Source organism: Diorhabda sublineata, chromosome 2, assembly GCF_026230105.1.
Source record: "Diorhabda sublineata isolate icDioSubl1.1 chromosome 2, icDioSubl1.1, whole genome shotgun sequence".
In the NCBI taxonomy this organism is placed as follows: domain Eukaryota; kingdom Metazoa; phylum Arthropoda; class Insecta; order Coleoptera; family Chrysomelidae; genus Diorhabda; species Diorhabda sublineata.
In genome coordinates, this window is record NC_079475.1 from 26,172,084 (window position 1) to 26,194,357 (window position 22,274).

A 22,274-nucleotide genomic window follows, 5' to 3' on the forward strand; every position below is an offset into this window, starting at 1 on the left:
AGAAAGTGGCGTGATTCTGGTGTTTTGCCACAAAGCAATGAAGACAATGGCTCATGTGGCGGAGTCAACAATGGCAATTGCACTTTACCACTAAGGCAGCATAATCCTGGCGTTATTTATGTAATAGAAATAGTTTTAATATTGATTTCTCACAAAAATCAAATTGTCGTCCATACGTCCATTACATAGCTGTCATTTGCATTTTGTTATTCCAAGTCTGATTAGTTTTTGTTATAATACGTTTTATATAGACTGACGTTTTATGTTAAGTCACACATCAACTCAGTCGAACAGAATAAAAATTATCCTATGTCCGTCTTCTGGAACGCTGTCGAACGGAATAAAAAGTATCCTATGTCCGTCTCCTGGCCCTAAACTACCTCCTCATCAATTTTCAGCCATATCGGTACAGCTATTCTTGAGTTATAAATAGTGTATCTAACACATCTAACATATATCTTAATTAATTATTTCCCAGACGATAAATACATGAGTATTCGAAAGCACGGAAAGTATATTAAAGTCAGTCGAATAATTTCTCACAAGAGTGATAGCAGATTATAACCTGATAGATGTTCATTAGCGACTCATGTCTATCACGAAAGTCGCAAATATGAATTATGAATCTACCAAAGTTTTGACAACTGAAAAAAACTACAAAAAACGTTTATTTTTAGAAACAACATATATTGCCCAAAATGATCAATGCATTAATAAGAAAACTGATTTAAATAACCTTAGTGTAATTTATGCATATCTTTTAGATTTCGAAATAAACAAATTCTGAAAATTCAACGTCATTAATAACCAACTAACCTCACCTTACTTATAAATTTCAACTTCACTTATAACGACCTAACCTATAAAATTTATTGTCATTTATATTCTAGCCAATGAATATTCAACTAAATTCATAACGACCTAACCTATTGAAATTTATTGTTATACATAAATTTACCAATCAATATTGAACATCATTCACTAAAACTTATCCTTATCTAACCTATAAAAATTCAACGTCTTTCAAAATCAAACCAATCAAAAATTAAGAAAAATTCCTATAGTAACCAGATCAAATAGGCAAAACAATATCATTACTCGATAACGTGGAAGCGACGTCATTTGAAGAAGAATGTGCTTCTCACATTTCGCTAAATATCACGAATTGCATTTCAAAGTGGTTTATCACCCATCGTATTGATCAAATCTGGCCTCTAGCATTTTTTTTGGCTTCCCTGTTTTAAAGCTCCACTTTCAAGAGAGAAATTGTCATTAGATGAGGACGTTAGCAGGCAAATATGATTTAAAAGTAGTGTAAAGATTTTGCAGAAAAAAGTATTGTTTCTTTGTTAGACCAGAAACTTTTCAGACAACCCTCGTAGCTTTGCAGATATACCAACTATTCAGTTTCATATTAATTATAATAATTAACTATTTTTATTTTCATTAAATGAAAGTACACCAATGAACGTCACTAATTGCTGCTTTGCATAGTTTAGCAAAACAAAAATTTACAACTGATATAAGTTTTTATATGAAATATTAACCTCTCAAAAATCGTGTTTTTGACTGCATTTATGACTATAAGTGTAGCCAATTTTTTTTTATTATAAGATTTAAATATGGCACATTTTCAGATGAATTACATGTAAAAGATGTAAAAGAGAAAATTAGAATATAGTCGCATACTGATTGGGAACTTTACAGTTCTTCATTCTCTAATATCGGCAATTCGGTTGAAGTAAGGAATTCGATTATTTTAATCCTGCTTTAAAAACCACATAGAATTTGAATTATCAATATTTCTGGGTGTTTGGAATAAATGAAAGATCTCATTTTGTTAGGTGCGGAATTTTAAGAAGTTGAACTTATCTTTGAAAATGTCGGATTACGAAATATTTTGATAGAATAAATGAAGATGTATGGTGCTAGTCCAGGTTATTTAAAACTTGAATTTAGATTAAAAATTTGAATGTTGTGGCCAAGTTTTGTGTTGAGGAGAACACTAACTAGTTGAGTTTGTAGTAGGAGAGATTATAAATTCTCGAAGCCTGCATATATGTGTTTCATACACTTCACATAAAGCATTCGACAGGGTGAGTCTATACAACCTGATACGCTATGGAAAAGGTTATGTTATTTGACTACCTGACAGTTAAAGGACACGCCAGCAAAGCCAAACGAATATTAGGCGCACATCGGAACATCATCTATACTGACGATACAAATATAAGTAAAAAGTCGAATGTCGAATAATATCTGCACTAGATCTATATTAACATGGGATATAGAAAGAGGAGCTGACAACAACCAAACGAAAAACATTCTTCTCCTAGCTTGCAACAAACGACTGAACTTACTGAAAATGCTAACGAACAAAGAATGGGGTGCAGATCGACAAACATTACTAACATTGTACCGAACACTTATTCGATCAAAACTGGATTATGGATCAATTGTATATTCAAAAGCAAACAAATCGCTACTGAAAAAACTCGACAGCTTTCACAACTCAGCCTTTCGTTTGATAACAGGTGCATTCAAAACAACACCAGTGGAAAGTCTGTACTGCGAAGCAGGGGAACTATCCTTGGGAGACAGAAGAATATATTTGAGCCTTACATATGCAGCCAAATTAAAATCCAATCCTTCCAATCCGACCCTCTAAAACTGCTTCTCCAAGAAATTCCCAAATCTTTTTTCAAATAAACCCAGAGCGCCCAAACCTTTCTATGATAGAATTCGATCATATCTAAGCGAATTAAATTTCTTTATTCCTGAATGCCTTCCTATCGAATCTTCTCAAACTCCACCATGGACAATAGAAAGCACCAAATTCATTACCCATCTCACCTCTTTCAACAAACACCACACCAGTCATAAGCTAATCGAAGGACACTTAAATAACATACTCAATGAGTACAAAAACATTGTACATATTTACACAGACGCATCAATATCTCAAGACGGAACGGGGATCGGAATCATTACACCAACCTCAAAATATATGATAAAAGCTCCTCAAACCCTATCCACTTTCACTGCTGAATTATACGCAATATATCGGCTACCCACTTCGCCGCTTCATCGAACGAACCTAATCATTTCATACTCACAGACTCCCTTAGCTCAATCCAAAGTCTTCAAACAATTCACACCACAAATCCATTAGTAATCAAAATCAAGCAACAACTGCAACACATACAAGACAACAACAAAAAATAGTATTCTGTTGGATCCCCTCACACATTGGAATAAAAGGAAACGAAAAGGCAGACCTGACCGCTAAGGAAACTGTAATTAGTGATAGTCGGAGTGCGTGAACTTTTTAACTACTACCGATATTAAAACAATCTTAAAGCGTAAAGTGTTTAATGAATGGGAGAACGATTGGTCAACATCCACACATAAACTTCGTGAAGTGAAAGACTCAATAAAACCATGGTCAATACTACCGAAAAATCGCAGAGATGAAGTTCTTCTAACACGTCTGCGTCTAGGCCATACGCGACTGACGCATAGCTACTTATTGGATGCGAAACCTGAACCAAAATGTAGCAACTGCAATCGCAAATTGACTATAAAACATATAATCGCAGAATGTCCATCTCTTAATTCAGAAAGATTATCATCAAATCTACCACTCGGAACAATACGTGAAATTTTAGGACCAAAATACAATATTACTTACCTTAAAAATTACCTTAAACAGATCTCTATCAAAAATTTAATTTAAAAAAAAGAAAAATATTTTTCGAATAACTGAGACAAACGTTTTCAGAAAATAATTTGCGAAATAGAAAAGGAACGCAGACATAGGACAAGAATAGCTAGAGGTTAATGCCCTTTGGATCGGGAAACAAATAACTAGATATCTAAACATCCACTGAAAACTGACTTGAAAACTACTAGTGAGAGTTTTATGATGAAGAAAAAGAAACACAGTTCACAAGTTCTACGAATTCATAAATCAAAAAAGTTTTCATTGTACCTCATTTTCGGGTTTGAAAAATATGATGTTGAGAGTTAAGTTTTTTGTTTGATTTGCAACGATAATAATCATTCCCTCAAAAGAAAATGTTCGTAAAAAATATGTGCATCGTAGCGTTATCTGAATTCAGTTTTGATTTTGTGATTAAATATAATGAAAATTCAGAGACAAAATTCATCTGAATGCAAGAGAGCCTAGTTAATTTTATCAGTTTTTCATCAGAAAGAGAATTAAATGCACATCAGAATCCACACCACACCTATTATTTCTTCATATTGTCCCCCTTAAAAATAAAATCTATGTTCTTCTCAGATGTTACAAATATTTTACTTCATTTTGAAAGGGTGAATAATAGTACGTGATTATCAATGAAACGTTAAATGTACAATGAATTTGACTAGGTATATTTGATGTACAAGCAAACGGATGAATTTTTATAGCAGCGATTATAATTAAGGTTTAAAAAAATTGTCCACTCTGTTTTCATATATGTATCAATTTTCCAAAGTGATTATTAACCTTGTTCGGGTATTCATGTTGTTCATTATGTTAACTTTAAATTGACCATGAATATTTTAATGACGGATTCAACCTTTTACCTCAGCATTTTCCAAACATTGAAATGATGTTGATCAGAATACATTCATAAAAATAAAAATTTATAAATTTTGAAATGATAGTATGGACGGTTTTAGGTGTGTTGCAATTAGTGAGTGGCGAAAGATCAGTAGCTATTGTTAATGTGAGTAAAACTGTTTCTGAATATTTTTTGTTCTCCAGCTCAATAAGTATTTCACGCTATAAATTATTCTAATTATCAGATATTCATTATGTAGGCTGTTCGATAAAGAACAAGACAAAAATTTTTTGTTACAATCTCAACAGATTCATCCTGCAAGATCTTGCATTTGCAACTATACAGGTATAATACCATCAGCTGATTGATTGACGAACTTTTGTGAAACTAATATTTTCGCATTCTGTAGTAAATTTTTGTTAATGGTATTTTTTTTTAAAGTTTTTCATTTGTTTTTTGATACTCTGTAAAAAGTGAGTATTAGAAGAGCTAGAAGTTAGTGTAAGATACTAATAGTCATAATGATTCTACAATAGTCTTGTATAATATCCAATAACGTGAAAGAATGCATTATTTGCAAGTTGTCTTATTTCGTGCCAAACGGTCTTAACTCTTATCTTCTTGAGTTATTTCTTTCTTTAAATACAATACTCTGTAATGACGAAGAAACATAAATAGATTTTAATAAAAAATGACAATAAGCAAACCGAAGTAAACTCCAAATGAGTGGATTCGTTTGTTGGTACATTGAAGAACATGAAATATTGTATTTGAAGAATAAGAAATACTGTATCCATTATCCCATGTTCACTCATGGAATTTACACATCTGCTATATAAAAAGAGAAACAATATAAGGATTTTTTCAACTATAGTCAATAAAAACGAGGATTCAATAGTATTTCAGTTTTAAATCCGCTTCTCAGTAACTTCTTTACATGAATATTCGAATGTTGTTCAATTTTGGTGGCTTTTTGAAAAGTTAATGGTACCGAACACATTGTTTACCACTATACCAGTACTCACAATTACACTGTCTGACGCGCGTTTTGATAACCGAGTTATCGGCTTCAGAGACTCAAGGTAAATTAAAACGTAATAATTTGACCTAACTATTTATATTGAATTTTTCCACCAATGAACTTCCTTCTGGAAAAACAATTCCAAGTTCTTGGTAATAATGGACCTCTTAGTCTGCCTAACATACTTCTCGTCACAATCAACACAGCTTCATGAATACCACTTTTTTTCCAAATCTGGTATTCCATCCTAGGGATTACTCAATCTGTTGAAAATTCCTTTTAATTCCTCTGTATAAAAAGGACTGAAAGGTACTAGAGCAAGTTTCTCCTATTTTCCATTTTGATTTTGGAAAAATTTGGTTTTACAAAGAGATTTGATGGAATTAGTTGATATATACCTGCACATAACGGTGTTTTTTCTGAATACATCAAATTCTAGTCTATTATTATTCTCAAATACTAAAGTATCTAAAAATGTAACTGTCCATTTTTCTCTATTTCATAAATAAACTTTAGGAATCGACATTTTCAATTGAGCTTTATTAATGAAATTTTCTGTAATTGTGTAGTGTATATATCACCAACGGTTTCAGAAATTCCAATTTAGTTAAGTTGGTTGTCTCGATATATCCTATTTTTCGGGCGTACCATGGTACATTCATCATAATACATAATGACCTTGGGCTGAAACTGTTCAATTGTTTCTACATTTCTACATTCGGAACTATGTATTTATGTTACGCTCAAAGACCGAAAACGGCCAGTGGCCGTTTAAAACAGCCACAACGCGTTCTGTGCGCCTTGCGTTTGCCAGAACGCGTTGTGGATGTTCTTATATAGCCAGAAACGGAATGAAATTATTTTAGATTTAGAAGATGTCAGCTCACGTAATATAATGCTGCTTATTAATAATCCTTTGGTAACAAAGTAGTACAACACTCATTATTTGAATAAATGTTCAATGACAACGGTTTTATATATGTTTTATACCTACATAGTCAATAGTTAATATATCTAACCTAACCTAACTGCGTCAAACATAAAATTCAATGCTATGCCACAACAATTCCTCATGCAAAAACAAATAGGTGGATATGAAGCAAAGATTGATTTTAGTAATATATTTTTTACATTAAAACGACTGTTGATAATTTATATGAAACTCGAGTAACTAGTGTGTTCTAAAAAAATCTACGACAGCTTATAGGTAGACGTTACCTCACTTCATTGGGTAAGTATTTTACGGTATATCTTCCTTTTTCAGTTACCATATCAATATAATGTAGGATATGTAGTCACTTGCGACTTCCCCATTGTAAGTAGATTATTAAAAAATTAATAGTTAACAGCTGAGGATTGTTTACAATAAATAATGTGTACTGTAAGCCTTTTCACAAATTATAACCTGGTTTCAGATAGATTGTCTATTAGCTGTTTGCGGATCCTAGCCCAGAACGAGATTTAGATCACAGTTTTCGAACATTGCGCTCAATTTTCTTTGGAAATTCCAAATTTAAAACATGATCTACAAGAATGTTTGATTATTATCACTTTTTTGTGCGTTAATTCATCCATACATTTATTTAGCTGTATAATATATTCTATTCTATGTTAAATAATTGTTATTAGGTAGTTATCAACAATTTAACTAATCACTCAACACGGATTTTGTACTAAAGTTTGATATTTTGAAATGTTGAGAAATATAGGAACTACACACATCAGAATTAATTCTAGACAGCCATTTAAGGCCAATAAATCACTTTAAAAGTTCAGAAAACCATAGACAAATAAAACAACACATCAACTGATCTCATTTACCCACCGGTCTACAAGGCTAGAAAGGATCATATCATATAACTACGACTCGATTACCTCGATCAGTTCCCGAACAACTATGAAGGGGTGCGGGTTACTTCCCGAAGATTCAAATCATGATCGGGTTAACCCGATCATAGTTTCCGAAAGTATTTGTGATGTACTCAACAGCTAACAGTACATTTTAATATGACTATTTGTTTTTCTCACAGGTCCATTTCTTCTCAATTATTTTTCTTAGAGTAATTTGCGATATCGGTGTCAGATCAGGATATTTTTTTGTATATATGCGTAACTTCCGTTTCTGTTCCTGCTCTCTCTCTATATCCAATATTTTTTCACCTTTCACACTTCTGGTATGTGGCATTTTTGTACAAATTTACATCCCCTATAAAAATAGAGTCTGGAATCTTGAAAGCTTTTGCTCGAATATGAGCAGTATATAATTATCTTGAACTTGAAATCCGATTGGGAAACAATGTGAGGATGAACGAAAGTAAAAGAAAAAATTAAATTTTGAAAGATTTGAGAAACGTTACATGCAAAAGTAATATAGAATGTTAGTAGTTCTAATTGAAATAGAAAAGAGAATGGAACACCACAAAGGCTGAGTGAATATATACATCTACAATAAAATCCAATTATGAATGAATGAATGAAATAACTTCACCTAACTATGATGAAAAAATGATTAACAAATAATATCTATGTTACCGAAATTTATTTAAAACAAAAATAGAGAAGATGACAGGACTTTGCTTCGATTAAAAAACCCTTTACATAATAGCAGGATTTGCTCTTATGCTGCAAAGCCCTAAGTTGACAATTCTTTTAACTGTACAATAAATATACCAGAGCACCAAGCGAGGAAGGGATGAGAATAGCTTTTTCCAAACATGACAAAAAACACTTTCCAAAATACAACTGTTAATAATATTTCATGCAAAGGATAGGTAAGCAACTTTTTTCATCGATTAAATTAAAATTTAATTCACTTCTAACTTTCTATTGTGTGTCAGCTCGGATAAAACTCAATTTTTTCGTTGGAATTAGTGGCAAAACGAATGAAAAATAGTTGTTAAGTAAATTTGCGTTGTTTAGGTAATTCGAAATTATTGTTGTTTGTTAGCTTAAATTTTTTAACGATATCCCGAAATTCTTTACTTTTTTCAATGAAACTTGTTGCATGTTTTGTGAAGTTTCTTAACTCGACCTACTTGTCTATATCATTACTCTTAATAAATATGGTCCCAGTTTAGCTGTTCAGCATCCATTTTAAAGGTTTCCATGTTTAGATGATTATAGTCACGATAGTTAGTTTTCCCAAGAACAGTTTTTACAATTTTGAGATCAAATTTTACACATAAGTTTTGATCTTGTCCCGGAAATTAAAACAGATTCAGATTCCTCGCAAAGCATGTCGTTATTTACAATAATAAAGTGAATTAGAGTAGAAGTGATCATCACTATATCTACTGTGGTCGGCTCACATATAACTTGGTTAAGGTCGAATGTTTCCAAAAGAGTCTTTAGCCTTTGTTTAGGTAGCGAGAAAACAAGGCTGGAATGGCTCTTGGAACAAAATACTATTTTACCCTGCACACCGTATGAATTTAGGAGGGGTTATGGTACATTGGATGCAATAACTAACCTAGTAAACGATATACAAATCACATTTCTTAAAAACAAATATCTTGTTTGCTTATTTCTAGATATTAATGGTGCTTATAATTGCGTGGATATTTACTTAAAAACAAAATAGTAGACGTTGGTTTTAGTGAAAGGACTGCTCAGAGTCCTAACACAACTATATTATTCGCGTACACAAAGGATCATAAAATTGTTTTACACGGTCCCAGAATTGTTGAACGCGGATTGCCTCAGAGATCTGTATTGAGTCCTCTTTTATTTAATATATATTGTGCCGATTTACATACATGTTTTTCGAAAACAATAATATGCAAACAGAATGCAGATGACATTTGTATATACTCCATTCAGGATACATTCGCCGATTGTCTTAAGATCTTGGAAAATATGATGTAATCTTGAGTAAAGTGGAAGAAACTGGTATGACCCTCTGAACTAAAAAATGCTCAATTATATCGTCTTTCACCAGTCATAAATTTCGCACATCGGAAAGCATAACTCTGTATGAGCGAACATTGTCGGTACTAAACGAGTATAAATACTTGAGTATCATACTAGATAGTAAATTACTATGGTCCAAACATATAAGTTATTTAATAAATAAATGTGAAAAAGAGTATAGTCTCTTAAAATGTGTCCTTCTATTGCTATTATGTTTTACAGGACTTATATTAGATCGGTTGTAGACTATGGATGTTGTTTATATGGATCGGGTAGTAATACAAATTTACAGCAAATAGATTGTAGACCAGTGAATGTATTATTGGCAGAATGTAACGAACCTCCTATAAGGTGGCAATCATTGTTTCAGAAATATCTATTTAAACTTTAAACCCTCTGATCGATTAGCAAAAGGTTCAGTACTAAATGGAGTTTTTTGTAACGTATAAACAGGAATAGATGCGACCAAATCAATAAAAAATAAAATGTACGTGTCCTGGCAGAAACACTGGGTTACTGCCTCACGATCCTCAATCTGAACTCAATCACATTTTTTTCGGATGCAGCAATCACATTCATAAAACAAACAATTTGTTGCAGTTACTTGTTAAACAAATCTAGTCTTTACCTCTAAACCTCACACACCTTTTAAGCATATGTAACCGACAAACTATTAGTAAATTCGTAAATTTTATCAAGGAAATTAATATCTAAGTAGTATCATTGAAACATTCTGTGGCTGATGGACTTGCTTCCAAGCCATTTTCTTTCACACGCACAGTGATAAAGTGTTTATAATTTCTTGTATTAGTCCCGTAATTTAATTGATTCTGCTGGTTCTGCGCTGCATCAAGGTAGCCTTTCATGGATAAGTTTCACCCCATGCAGCCCGCCCCACACGTATTGCTGTCTTTCAATGTGTTTATTTCTATAGTCATGTATTGATATACTTATTCCAAGATTGAGACGAGTGAACCCGGAGCTCAACATAGAGTCGATGATCATGTCGGTCGTTAGCTATTCTAGTAAGAGTTAAGTTAAACTTTTGTGTGAAGGAGAAAAAATAAAATATGGACAATTATCTAAATCTTGTAACATTTCTGTTAAATAACTCAAATAGTTAATAGCTACAAAATGAACGTGGAATCTTAATATCAAGTTTATCAAAATATAATTACAGCAACAAAAAGAGAAGACCAAATAAAAATAGAAAATTTAGTTGTTTATCAATTTGTATTTTGGCTTTTTTACTTATTGTTAATTTTGGGACCAAAAAGTAGTTAATATGTCAATAAAATGTACAGATTCCAGTATAACAAGAAACATAGAAATTAGAAGGTCTTTAAATAACATACCTTACACTCACTTTCAACTGTTACACAACTTGTGATGAACACTGCACTATTATTCATAGGACTTAGATTGAATAAGCCATATTAATCCTTTTTCATTACTTGAGCTTACAGGAGTGCCCTGCACCGTGGTGTGAGCCTCTGCAATAAAATTCAATTACTTTGATGAACTGATACAAAAATCATAATCTCACCATTCCTCTAACGTTAGTAAATTGATATTTTTCTTCACGTTGCAGGGATTTTATAAACCTAGGGAACCTAGATTAGGAGAATTTCCATTCCAAGCAAGTTTAATGCTTCGTAGAAATAAAACAACCACCACTTTTTGCGGAGGAAGCTTAATACATATCGAATGGATTCTAACTGCTGCTCATTGTTTGGAAAATGATGGTCAGCCATTACCTGTGTACGTAGAGATTTATTCAGTAGAAAAGCTTCTATATTCAATATTATCATTTGTTTCCAATAGTGTCAAGCTGCTTTAACCAATCTACCAGTGTCAATTTCAATAGATGATAATACGCTAAACTGTATCAATAGATTTCGGTGAGATATAAGAATTCACAAAAATGAGGTTTTTAAACGAAAATAGATATTTCATAGATATCGCAAATCATTTCATGTAATTTGAGTTCAATGTGTTACAAATAAAATTGGAAGGAAGGAAGGAAAATTGGAATCACAACATCCCTTGTAGTTTTTATAAAAAAAATGTTACATTTCTACGTTAGAGTTGTACTCCCTCATTAGACCTTATTTTATCCAAAACCATTTGTAGCCCACCTTTTAGTTTTAGAGTTCCCATTTACTCTTTTCTTTGGGCTGACTTAGATAAAATAAACATTTTTGCTCCAAACAATCTTCTATCTGAAGTGCTGACTGATCTATAATTATCAGTTTCTACTAGACCTAGTTTCATTAAGTACTCCCTAATGCGGCAGTAAAAAAGTCAGTGAGAAGGTGGACCATAATCTTGTTAAGGTGCAAATATTTCTTTGATTTCACATTATATTTCCAAAGAATCTTTGGTCCGGAGTTATTTCCTTCCTTTTAGATGTTTCTGGTTCTAAACATTTCCAAAGTTCTTGGTTATTTTTATTCATATAGTTTACTTATAGTGAGAGTTGAATCAAGTTTTGTTCAAAACATTAAATACATTAGACACCCGATTAGACTTCGACACGAGAATCGTATTTATCATCAGATTCCAACGTCTTATGATACAAATCATACTGGCAGTTTGGTTAACAGAGAGGAAAAAGTGGATAATAAAGAAAATTTTATTTTCTCAAAATTTCCACTAGAACTGTTTAAATATATAAGATTACGTTTGAAAACAAAATTTACTGGCGCTAATTTCTGAGTACACGGTAAAATATTTCAGGAAAATTTCGGAAAATTTATTATTCAAGCAGGTTTTGTTAATTTTTTACCAGCATCCTCTTGTTTCGTTTAGTTCCTCGTAGATTTTTGAAGTGTAATAAAAAATAATGGTTAATCGCAAGCAAAGACAAATTGAGTATCATTTAATTCCTAAAATATGTGTCACATTTTCTATCAAAGTAGTACACAATCTGTGTAAAAGCATATTACCTTGGACTTGAAATTACTGTTTTTTTTATCTATATTTCCAGGTTACTCAGATTTAATAATATATGGAGTTATTACTTTCAGTAATTCTGTGCAGGTGGCGTTAGGTAGTGTTTATACGAATGGTAAAAATGCTCAAAAAATTCCAGCACGAAGTTTTTATATAAACAAAAAATATTTTGAAACCGATGGAGGCTATGATATCGGATTGGTGAAGCTGAAATCGAATGCAAAATTAGGAAGATATATCCAATTAATTAAACTACACACTAATAACGGAGAATCTTTAATTGGTACAACTGCTTTCCTAACAGGTTTTGGTATAATTGATGGTGAGTAACCTAACCAATACTGATTTTTATATGAATAAATATCTACTTTTGTGTATTATTAACATTTGTTTGTTTGGATATGCTCTATTTGGAAAATGTTCAGTATAAAACCTTCTTGCGTCTAAGTTTTGAGAAGCCAATCCATATATTGCATGTGTATCTTAGTATTAATCAATTATTCACAAGTGCGACAGCTATTTAAAAGATATATTAACAACTTATGTTATATTTTAATTATCGCCGTATTGTTCATTTGTATTATACTAGTTAAATCTTCGATAAAGTATTAATATATTACTTTTAAGTACATTTTAATTTTTTTCTAGCTCTATATAACATACAATCTGTCTTGGACAATAAGTAATAGCTATATTAGTTTTAAGATGACAGCATCCTCCAAAAAAGACCTTTTTTAAATGACTTGAAAAGTTTCAATGGCAACATGGAGTACAATTTATTATTGATAGTTTTTATATTCTTATTACTGACATTACTTTTACTTGTGAAAATTATTACTAAGTGTATTAATATAGTGTGCAAATTTCCGCCAAACAACTAACTTCATTAAATTATATCAAAAGTCAATTTTCGTTAGCTTCGTTAGCAGTGATTTTGAAAAACCGCTCTGAAAAGAAAAATGCTTAGCTACACTCTTCCCACAATACAACAAATAAACTGTGCAATCAAAGATGCCATATGGCTATAAGCTAAAATCGTGAGGTCCGAAGTAAGAAAATCGTGAAATTTCGAAATAAAGATTCTGGAGTGGAGATTCTGTATCAATTTTCACAATATGTACCTAAGTAAAATTAACTGAAACTAGCTTAAAATAGAATTAATAATACCTATTAAAAAAATGGTATTTGAATAATATGAAAAAGAAATTTCATGAAATAAATTTATTCAGTCCTAATCTAAATCACTTTTTTTGTGATACATTGGTGCAAAATTCGATTTATTTGTTCAATATGTAGATACAATGAGATTGTAGTAATTACCGCTTTTGTCTAAAGAAGTCCTTCCAACCTTGTGGTTTTGAGGCGATTTATAAGCTGAGTTTTGTTAAGATAAACTTGTGAAAACACTCTCGGCATTAGCGCTAGAGTGCGGTGAACTTCAACTTCTGTCGTTCGTCAATATGTAGTATGTTATCTTCAAATCAAGGATCGGCATTTATCATGAAATCGTGTGCATCTCTGTGTACAGGTTCCTTCACGACGAGCTGAATCGATATGTATATGGGACTACGACTAGTGATCTGAAAATTTGCTTGAATGGGTTTTCTGAAATGCTCGTTTCAGCTAAAATAATTTCAGTTTTCTGAAAGTTCCGGTTATACCGGAAGTGAACTCAAACTTCGTTATTTTGAGCGGAATGCTATGGTTTTTATTAAATTTTTAGAATCTACGTAAAATTTCAAGTCAACTTTATATGAGGCATAGTATACACGAAGTTCATCATTTTTTAATTATTTCATGTGTATCAGGGGTTGATCGTGTTCTATCCGGATATCGCAAATGGAAAGTATCGCAGGCTCGTTCAATAAGCCTATCACATTCCCCGTATATCACCAGCAAATTGAAATAATCTTCATTAATAAATCCTAAACGGGACATGATGAACACTTTTGCTTAAACGCTTAAACGTCAAGCTGTTTCCATTGTTTGTTTGTTGATGTGTTAGTATGAAGATTTCAATTTTTTCAAGTAAAGACCGTTAATTTGAGATATATGAATTTGAGGAGAAAAATGGGGGTTGCCATTTGAAAAAATTAAGTTCTTAGATAGCGAAATCCGGCTCCATTTTCTGAACACCCTATATAAATTTCTGTCAAGGTTTTCACAGATTTTGAAAGCTGTAAGTATTGTGTGTCCAAATACCAAAAATATCAGACCTGACTCACTTAAACTTAGAAATATAAATTTTTTAGTGAAGGACTGCATGTGTCCAAAAATTTCGAAAATATGAAATAATTAAAAAATGGTGGACTTTCGGCATACTATGCCTTATATAAGTTATATTGAAATTTCATAGTTTCCACAAATTTGATAAAAACCATAGCATTCCTCTTAACATAATGAAGTTTGGGTCCACTTCGCTACGGTATAACCGGAAGTTTCAGAAGACTGAAATTATTTTAGCTGAAACGAGCATTTTGGAAAACCCATGCAAGCAAATTTTCAAAACACTAGTCGCAGTACTTTCCCATATACATATCGATTCAGTTGGTCGTAAAGGACCCTGTACAATAAGAGCAAGTTGGAAAGCATGATCGGAGAAGGGCTGGAGACCGTAGACATACTGGAAAAATGTGAACTACACGGCTTGAACCTTAATATATATAAGAAATATGTATGAATAATATAATACAATAATAAAATTTTACTTATTATATTTATATATATTTCTGACTGGCAAAGATATCTTCACAATCTATAAATATATTCCCTACGCCAACTGCTGGATTTAAATCGCGTAAGGCTTATAATATGTCAATATATTCAAAATTTGAGTACATTTTTATCAACAATATCTAATTAAACAATTAAAAAGATTTCTGAAATGTAATTATTATTGAATCAACATAACTATCAATGAATGACAGTTTTCTATGGTTAACTCAGTGAAAATGCTATTGACGTGTAAAATTCAAAGTTAAATAATTATGGGTACTCAGCAATTGAGGACCTTAGTTGAAACAAATAACAGTTTGAGTCGCAGAACCGCAATACATGATCATTAAATTGTTGTTTATTTTATATTAAAGTCTCCAATAGCTCAGTACCCATACTTATTGAACTTATCCTTTACTGATTAGACTGTTTTTATGTGAAACGTTACAAGAAATGAAAGCCTTCAGTGCCCATTTTTTCAAATATATCCGTTTTATCGATGGGATCTCATTACTTCATAATTTTCAAATCAAAATATTCCAAAAACGGTACACAGTATCGAGTTTTATCAAGAGTACCTTTTTGGTGTAATATTGATTGATGTTTCAGATCATTTAAAATTTTTGCTCAATAAATTGAATATTGAAAAAGTTACGTTCAATACTACTTGGTACGAACCGTGTAACTAGCGCCCTCTATGAGAGTGAGACATAAAAACAAATCCATTGGATGTATTAGCTTCCAAAATATATTCGTATGGAAGTTCAATACAATCTTACCAGTAGTTGCGGCAAAATCGTAAAAAATGAGTATAATTTTTTACTAAGCAAACCCCAAATTTTTTTCAGTTTTCTATCTATCCTAAATACGGAATCAACTTCTTTTGAAACACCCTGTATATTTTGAAAAGTCTTCTTTCTCTGCGTCGCGAACAAGCACTCATAAGTAAAAATCTATTCTTTGGTAAAGTCATGGCCATATAAATACTGATGCAGCAGAATATATATATATATATATATATATATATATATATATATATATATATATATATATATATATATATATATATATATAGTATGTGTGCTTTCTAAGAATATTAGTTTCTTATTCTCAACTACTGATCCTTCCAAGAATTCATTATCTTTGTCGGTCCTAACTGTCTTCTTGGTATGCATAAACTTCTTACTCCAAAAGAAAGAAAATCATGTCAATACTTTCATGAAGAGAATATTGTTTCCTTAAACTCCTTAAACATCGACGGTTTGAGGCAAAGTTATTCGTTTTTTTCCTTTAATTTCTGATATTTATGTCTTGTCCGATTTACTTATATCTATCAGCACCAGAGAACATGATGAAATCTTTGGGCGTTCAGACATTCATTGATATGCAAAGGACGCTTAGATTAACCCATTCGAAAACCTTAGTGATGCACTAACTGCTGCTCTAGAAAATAAAGCAGCCACGATGGCTTTATATAACAAAGTAAGAATCAAACATAAAGAAGCTCTTAAATTAATGGCTTTTCTAAGAAATTTCAATAACAGTGTATATGTGGAGAAGTGAATGAGAATAATATACTTTACTGGAGCAATTAGAACCATTATAAGACTCGATCTGATAAGCTCCAATCAGCAAGTACTATCCAGAATTCGACCATGGACCGCCAAAGGTAAAAGTGCCAACGTTCACGGAAAAACACAAGTTCAATTGGCAATTACTGTAGAAAATTTCACACATAAAGTAATCGTAGCTGGACATTGAACGAGACGTGAGTCTGGAAATGGGCGTAATGAATCTTCATGGTTTCCAATTGGACTTTAGAAACAGAACCATTGAAGTGGGCTCTGCAGAAGTATTCTTCCATTAATCTCAAGGTAACACGTTGTTGGCAGCTGTAAATGAAAATAATGTTCTATCTACGCGAAGCGAAACTATGATAGTAGCGCGGCTACTAGGGGTCATTGAAGAAGGTACACCGGTTATGATGGAGCCATGAAACCACGACGGAGAGGGAATTTCTCTTGAAGTATCGAGACCTATTTGTACCAAAAGAAGGGTTGACTGGTAGAAACTCAGCCGTTAAACACAAAATCGATATTGGTTTTGTCAAGCCAATCAGACAATCAGCTCGCAGACTACCAAGAGCAAAGAGAGAGAAAGCTGAAAGAATAATTCGTTAGATGGAAGAGAAGCGAGCGATTGAATCATCCATTGGTCCATTGGTGTCTCTAATAGTGCTCGTCAAGGATAAGAATGGTACGAGATTCTACAGCTAAACAACGCCAAGCAGGAAGACAGCTATCCTCTACCCCGAATATTTATGATACACTGAACACATTATCTTACCTACCTTGGATCTGAAGTCTGGATATCAGGATAATAGTTCTCACTTAAAAATGATTCGTGTGAAAATTTTCATAGGTATATTGGGCTCAGTGGGGCTCCCATGTCTTGGAAGAGGGCCTTTTAAAAAGAGTGCTAGAAAACGATCAAAGAAGAGATGACAGCTAGTCAAGCCAAGGAAGAGAGTAGCCGAATAAGTTACACTGTGGTCCATCGGGAGGGAGTGAAGAACCCTTCAGCGAGTTCGTGAAAGTAGACAGCGATAAAGGAATATACTTCGAGAGCCATGTGTTCCAGGAAATCTGTTACTAGCTAGGAATGAAGAAGTCCAGAACGACCGCATCACATCCACAATCAAATGGAATTGTCGAGATAATGAACAGGACCATTGGCAGATATCTGTCCAAAGAAGTTTCTAGCTAACAAAGAGATTGAGATCCCTATTTGGAAATGCTTCTCGATCCGTTATCAAGTAGTCTGGTAAAACACCTACAAAAATCCTGTTTGGACGTGAAAAGAGACTAGCTAGCTAGATATGGGGTCAGTACAGAACAACAATAAGATTTGTTGGAATCTTATTTGCTGGTCTGCAGCATCCTTGCCCGTATCAAGAACGCATGAGGGTTGGTAGAAGTTTAGTCATTTAGAAAAAGTTGAAGAGCAGATCCCAGCCCCCAGCAAGATGCTGAGAATCAAATACAATTCACGGTAAATCTTCTACCTGGTAATCATCAATAAATTCAGATCGATTCACCTACCGCGATGAATTAAAAATTCTTCAAAGTATCCGCGACCATGTGTTGAAATCCCACGTGACGAAACTGACTATGACCAAGATAGCGAGTAACCAGTTGGATTGGCGGGTCGTCAGAAACATGGTAGAGATGATATTCCAGGATACCGGATTTCACGCATTACTTTGAAGCTATCCACCCCGTTATCAGTACTTGGTGAAGACGGTACCCTGTTATTTACATACGACCGCAAAGTACAGGGATGGTTCTAGTTGCTGATGTCAACTTCCAGTTCCAGCTATACATAAATCCCAGAGGAAACTTCCATCTAAGGAGGAGGTAATGTTACAAAAAAGTCCACGAAATAGGCCTATTATGTCGGAATTCTAAAATTTGGTGAATTTGCGGGAATTTTTTTATAAACAGGGGCGAGTTGTTATTTTTTCAGAACTAATTTCTAGGAAGGTCTTTTCATTTATTTGTTTTGTTTGTTGATTTTCTGGAATATTTGAGAAATTCGTTTGGTGTATAATGAACGAATTTGTTTAGCGGAGTTAGTGAAAATTATAGTGAATGGAACGAAATAGAAAACCAACCGGTGAATTTGAATAAATTAAGTTATTTAAGAATTAGTGAATAATTAATTAATGTATAAGTTAGTTCAGTTTAGTATGAGTCTTCAAATAAATGATATGAGTAATGTTTATAAATTCACCCCACCGATAGAAAAATATGGATAAATGAGAACAACATTACAATACGACATAGTGCGCTATGCGTTCTTTATTTGTACATCTCACAGCCAAAGTTATATTAGACGATTTGTGTCTTGAAATACATTGATATTCATTTTTTCCAATTTGCACTAATATTTTCCGTTTATTTGTATGTTTCATGATGAGTTTATGAATTTCAATACTCATTCTGTCGAAGTTTTTAGCATACATTATTTTCATTTTAAATTATTTTCAATTTATATCATTTCTCTCCCATCTGGATGAGAATTTATTGATAAGTACATTATAATTCCAAAATCAATGTTAGAATTATTTTGCAGATAATTATCATCAACCAGAAACATTGAGGAAAGCCATCCTCCACATTGATTCCCCGAACAAATGCTTCATGAATTCAGCAAAATCCAATGAAATTTGTTGCACCTCTACTATCTCCGAAGGAAAAGCGTGTAAAGTAAGTAAGTCAATTCAGTCCTTTTTGTCGATGTAACTATACCGAATACTCATAACATTCTCAACAAACACCAGGAGAAACAGGCCAAATACACGGATCTCGCAATTGAGATTAAACAGATGTCCCAGTTATTATGTCAGCAACTGGAGACGTGCCTAAGATTATGCACGATGGCATCGCCAAACTGGGGTTACAAAAAAACACCTTCGCCGACATCCAGAAGACTCTAATATTGAATACTTGCCACACAGTGTGCAAGTTCATTATGTGAATTAAGCCTAATCCTTTCGATACTTTGTACCCGGATAGGTACATAATACCAGTAATAGAGCATAAGTCTTTGCGTCTTTGCATGATAATAATAATTTTTCGGCTAGCGGTAATCGCAACGTGACGGCGTGATAATCACCAAAATTGAGAAACACATCAATAACTCTCCTCCACGAATTTATTGCATGGCAACATGAGATTTGTGTGCAGGGGCGTTTTACTGCAAAAATAAAACACCTTTGGATAGCTTTCCGCGTCTTTTCTCTTTAATTTTTTCCCGTACAGTGGTCAGTATTGTCGAATAGTAATCTCCAGTTATTGTTCTACCTTATCCAGAGAATCAATTATGATTACTCCATGGCAATCCCAAAAAACTGAAGTAAGAACTTTTTCAGCAAATTTTTGGACCCGAAATTTCTTAGGTTTTAGAGAACCAAAGTGTCACTATTCCATCGATTGTTGCTTTGTTTCTGGATCGTAGAAATGTACCCAAGTCTCAACCATAGTAACAATTCGGTTTAAGAAGTCTACATCGTTTTCATTTCGAGCACATATGCTTCTACCCTTGCACGCTTTTGGTCAACATTCAAACATTTGGGGATCCATTTTGCAGCAGTCTGATATAATCATGTCATGAACTGCATCGATATTTTCGGGGTCTGACACAGAAACTGGCCTTCCCGGTCGGTCGGAAAATTTATCTCTTTTGAAGATTGCAGTCCAATTTTTCACGGTTGCATACGAAGGACATTGATCACCAACAGTATTAAGCATATAATCGTAAATCTGCTTATCTCTTAACCCTTTTAAATACAGGTATTTGAGGGTGGCTCCATACTCTAATTTTTCGATTTTCACAATTTCGATGGACATCTTTTTTTTTAATTTATTCACTTTTTTGACGTCAAACTTTACACTGACACTTCTAATAAGTTATTGTTCGTTGCTATGGTAACGTAATATTTTGTTTAGGCATAGAACTGGTCTAGGCTAACTAGATATCAATACATCCTCGTAGTGGATGAGAAAGAATATTGAAAAAATCGTTATTGCCTTAAAAGTAACTTAATTCTATCAGTATCTACGAATTCATTTGCTCAGCTGGAATTCAATTCTAAATAAACTTATATATAAATTGATACTTTTTATGATCAATGTTCATCATATGTCTCAATAACATTTATTTTCTAGGGAGATAGTGGAGGACCACTTACGATAATAAGAAACAGAAAATATCTTCAAGTTGGTATCACCAGTCATTTATCGATTTTACCCCTCTGCAAAATATCTTTCAACAATTCCATTTATACAAGAGTGTCGGCTTACATCAACTGGATTTCCAAAGTTACTGGTATTGATTTCACAAAATTCAATCAGAATTAGTGTATAGATAATAATATTAGAATTATAATTGGAAAAGGTTAAATATTGTATAACTATATATTACTGATCTAAACATTAATTGCTTTAAACATCTGAAACTATCTTGTTAAGTTTTTACGAGGAATATATAATAATAAAGTTTTAAGTTTTAATTTTTTTAATTTTATTCATTAGATCTGGTTTGCCTTTAAAACATCACTTGCAATTAAATTTATTGTTATCAATTTGCTCATATCAATTGCCATTATGAAAGTTTATTGCATTATACATTATTTGAAATTATATAATATCAATGATTCAAACATAATACTTGACTGCTTCCAGTCAGCCGCAACATTTGGGATGCCAACACATTATTATTTTAGACATCTGTGTGATTAATAAATGTAAATTGAACAAAATAACGTATACTACAGTTGCTCGCGATAACAGATGATTGACGGTTATAAGATAGAAGTGGTTACTATGATTCAAATTATTTATTTCCGCTCCTGATGAATGTGATCAAGTCTGGATGGACTGTTGCTGTAAACAGGAGTATATTGTGGTATAAATGTAGTCATATTGTTTGATCGTTTATCTATCAAGCATAAATTTTTGAACATAGTACTGTAGCGTATATTTCACCGTTAGACTAAGTTTTAAATAAACAAATCACGTTAAAATTTAATCAGCTTACAAGAAAATGAATAACAAAATGCGCAACCTTACCTTATGTAGATTGTAGATGTACAGGCAGATTTCCTCAATTTCATATTTCTTAGATTTTTTTAAAAATAGGTAAAACTTTGTCGTTTCGACCTGTGGCGATCTTTATCAAAATTTTTTCTTAATAATGCCCAAAATTTGTTTTGCTTCCGCATATCTACAGCTATACAGAAATTAAATGCAAAACCCGAGCTTCTTGTGAGGATATAACGCTGCAACTGACTGACGAACAGAAGGACAGACAAAACGATAATAGTAACGCATCTCTTGTAAAAACGCTCTATAAATATAATTATTGAGTTAAGTGATGTTTTGTATTGAAAATATATGAATCAATTTGTTTAGGTTCAATGTACAAAAAATACGCCATCGAATGTAAATCTAAGAATTGTACATTTTCCAATTCTTTTTTTTATTTATCTTCTGATTAGTATTACTATCTTCTTCAATTCCGTCATGCCAATAACTGTCATTAAT

At 32.6% G+C, this 22,274-nt stretch overlaps 1 protein-coding gene across 2 annotated transcripts; it reads left to right on the top strand.

Moving 5' to 3' along the window:
- Positions 1-4,567: 4,567 nt before the first annotated feature.
- Positions 4,568-21,241, top strand: LOC130453018 (chymotrypsin-like elastase family member 1). Of its 2 annotated transcripts, none has more exons than XM_056792598.1 (5): positions 4,568-4,733; positions 11,090-11,259; positions 12,528-12,775; positions 19,303-19,436; positions 20,898-21,241. In XM_056792598.1, the coding sequence occupies exons 1-5, from the start codon at positions 4,665-4,667 to the stop codon at positions 21,087-21,089; spliced, it is 813 nt and encodes a 270-aa protein (XP_056648576.1). In that variant the 5' UTR covers positions 4,568-4,664; the 3' UTR covers positions 21,090-21,241. The 2 variants fall into 2 exon arrangements, with proteins under 2 accessions (XP_056648576.1, XP_056648577.1); XM_056792599.1 differs by lacking the exon at positions 4,568-4,733 and adding an exon at positions 6,689-6,820.
- Positions 21,242-22,274: the final 1,033 nt, after the last annotated feature.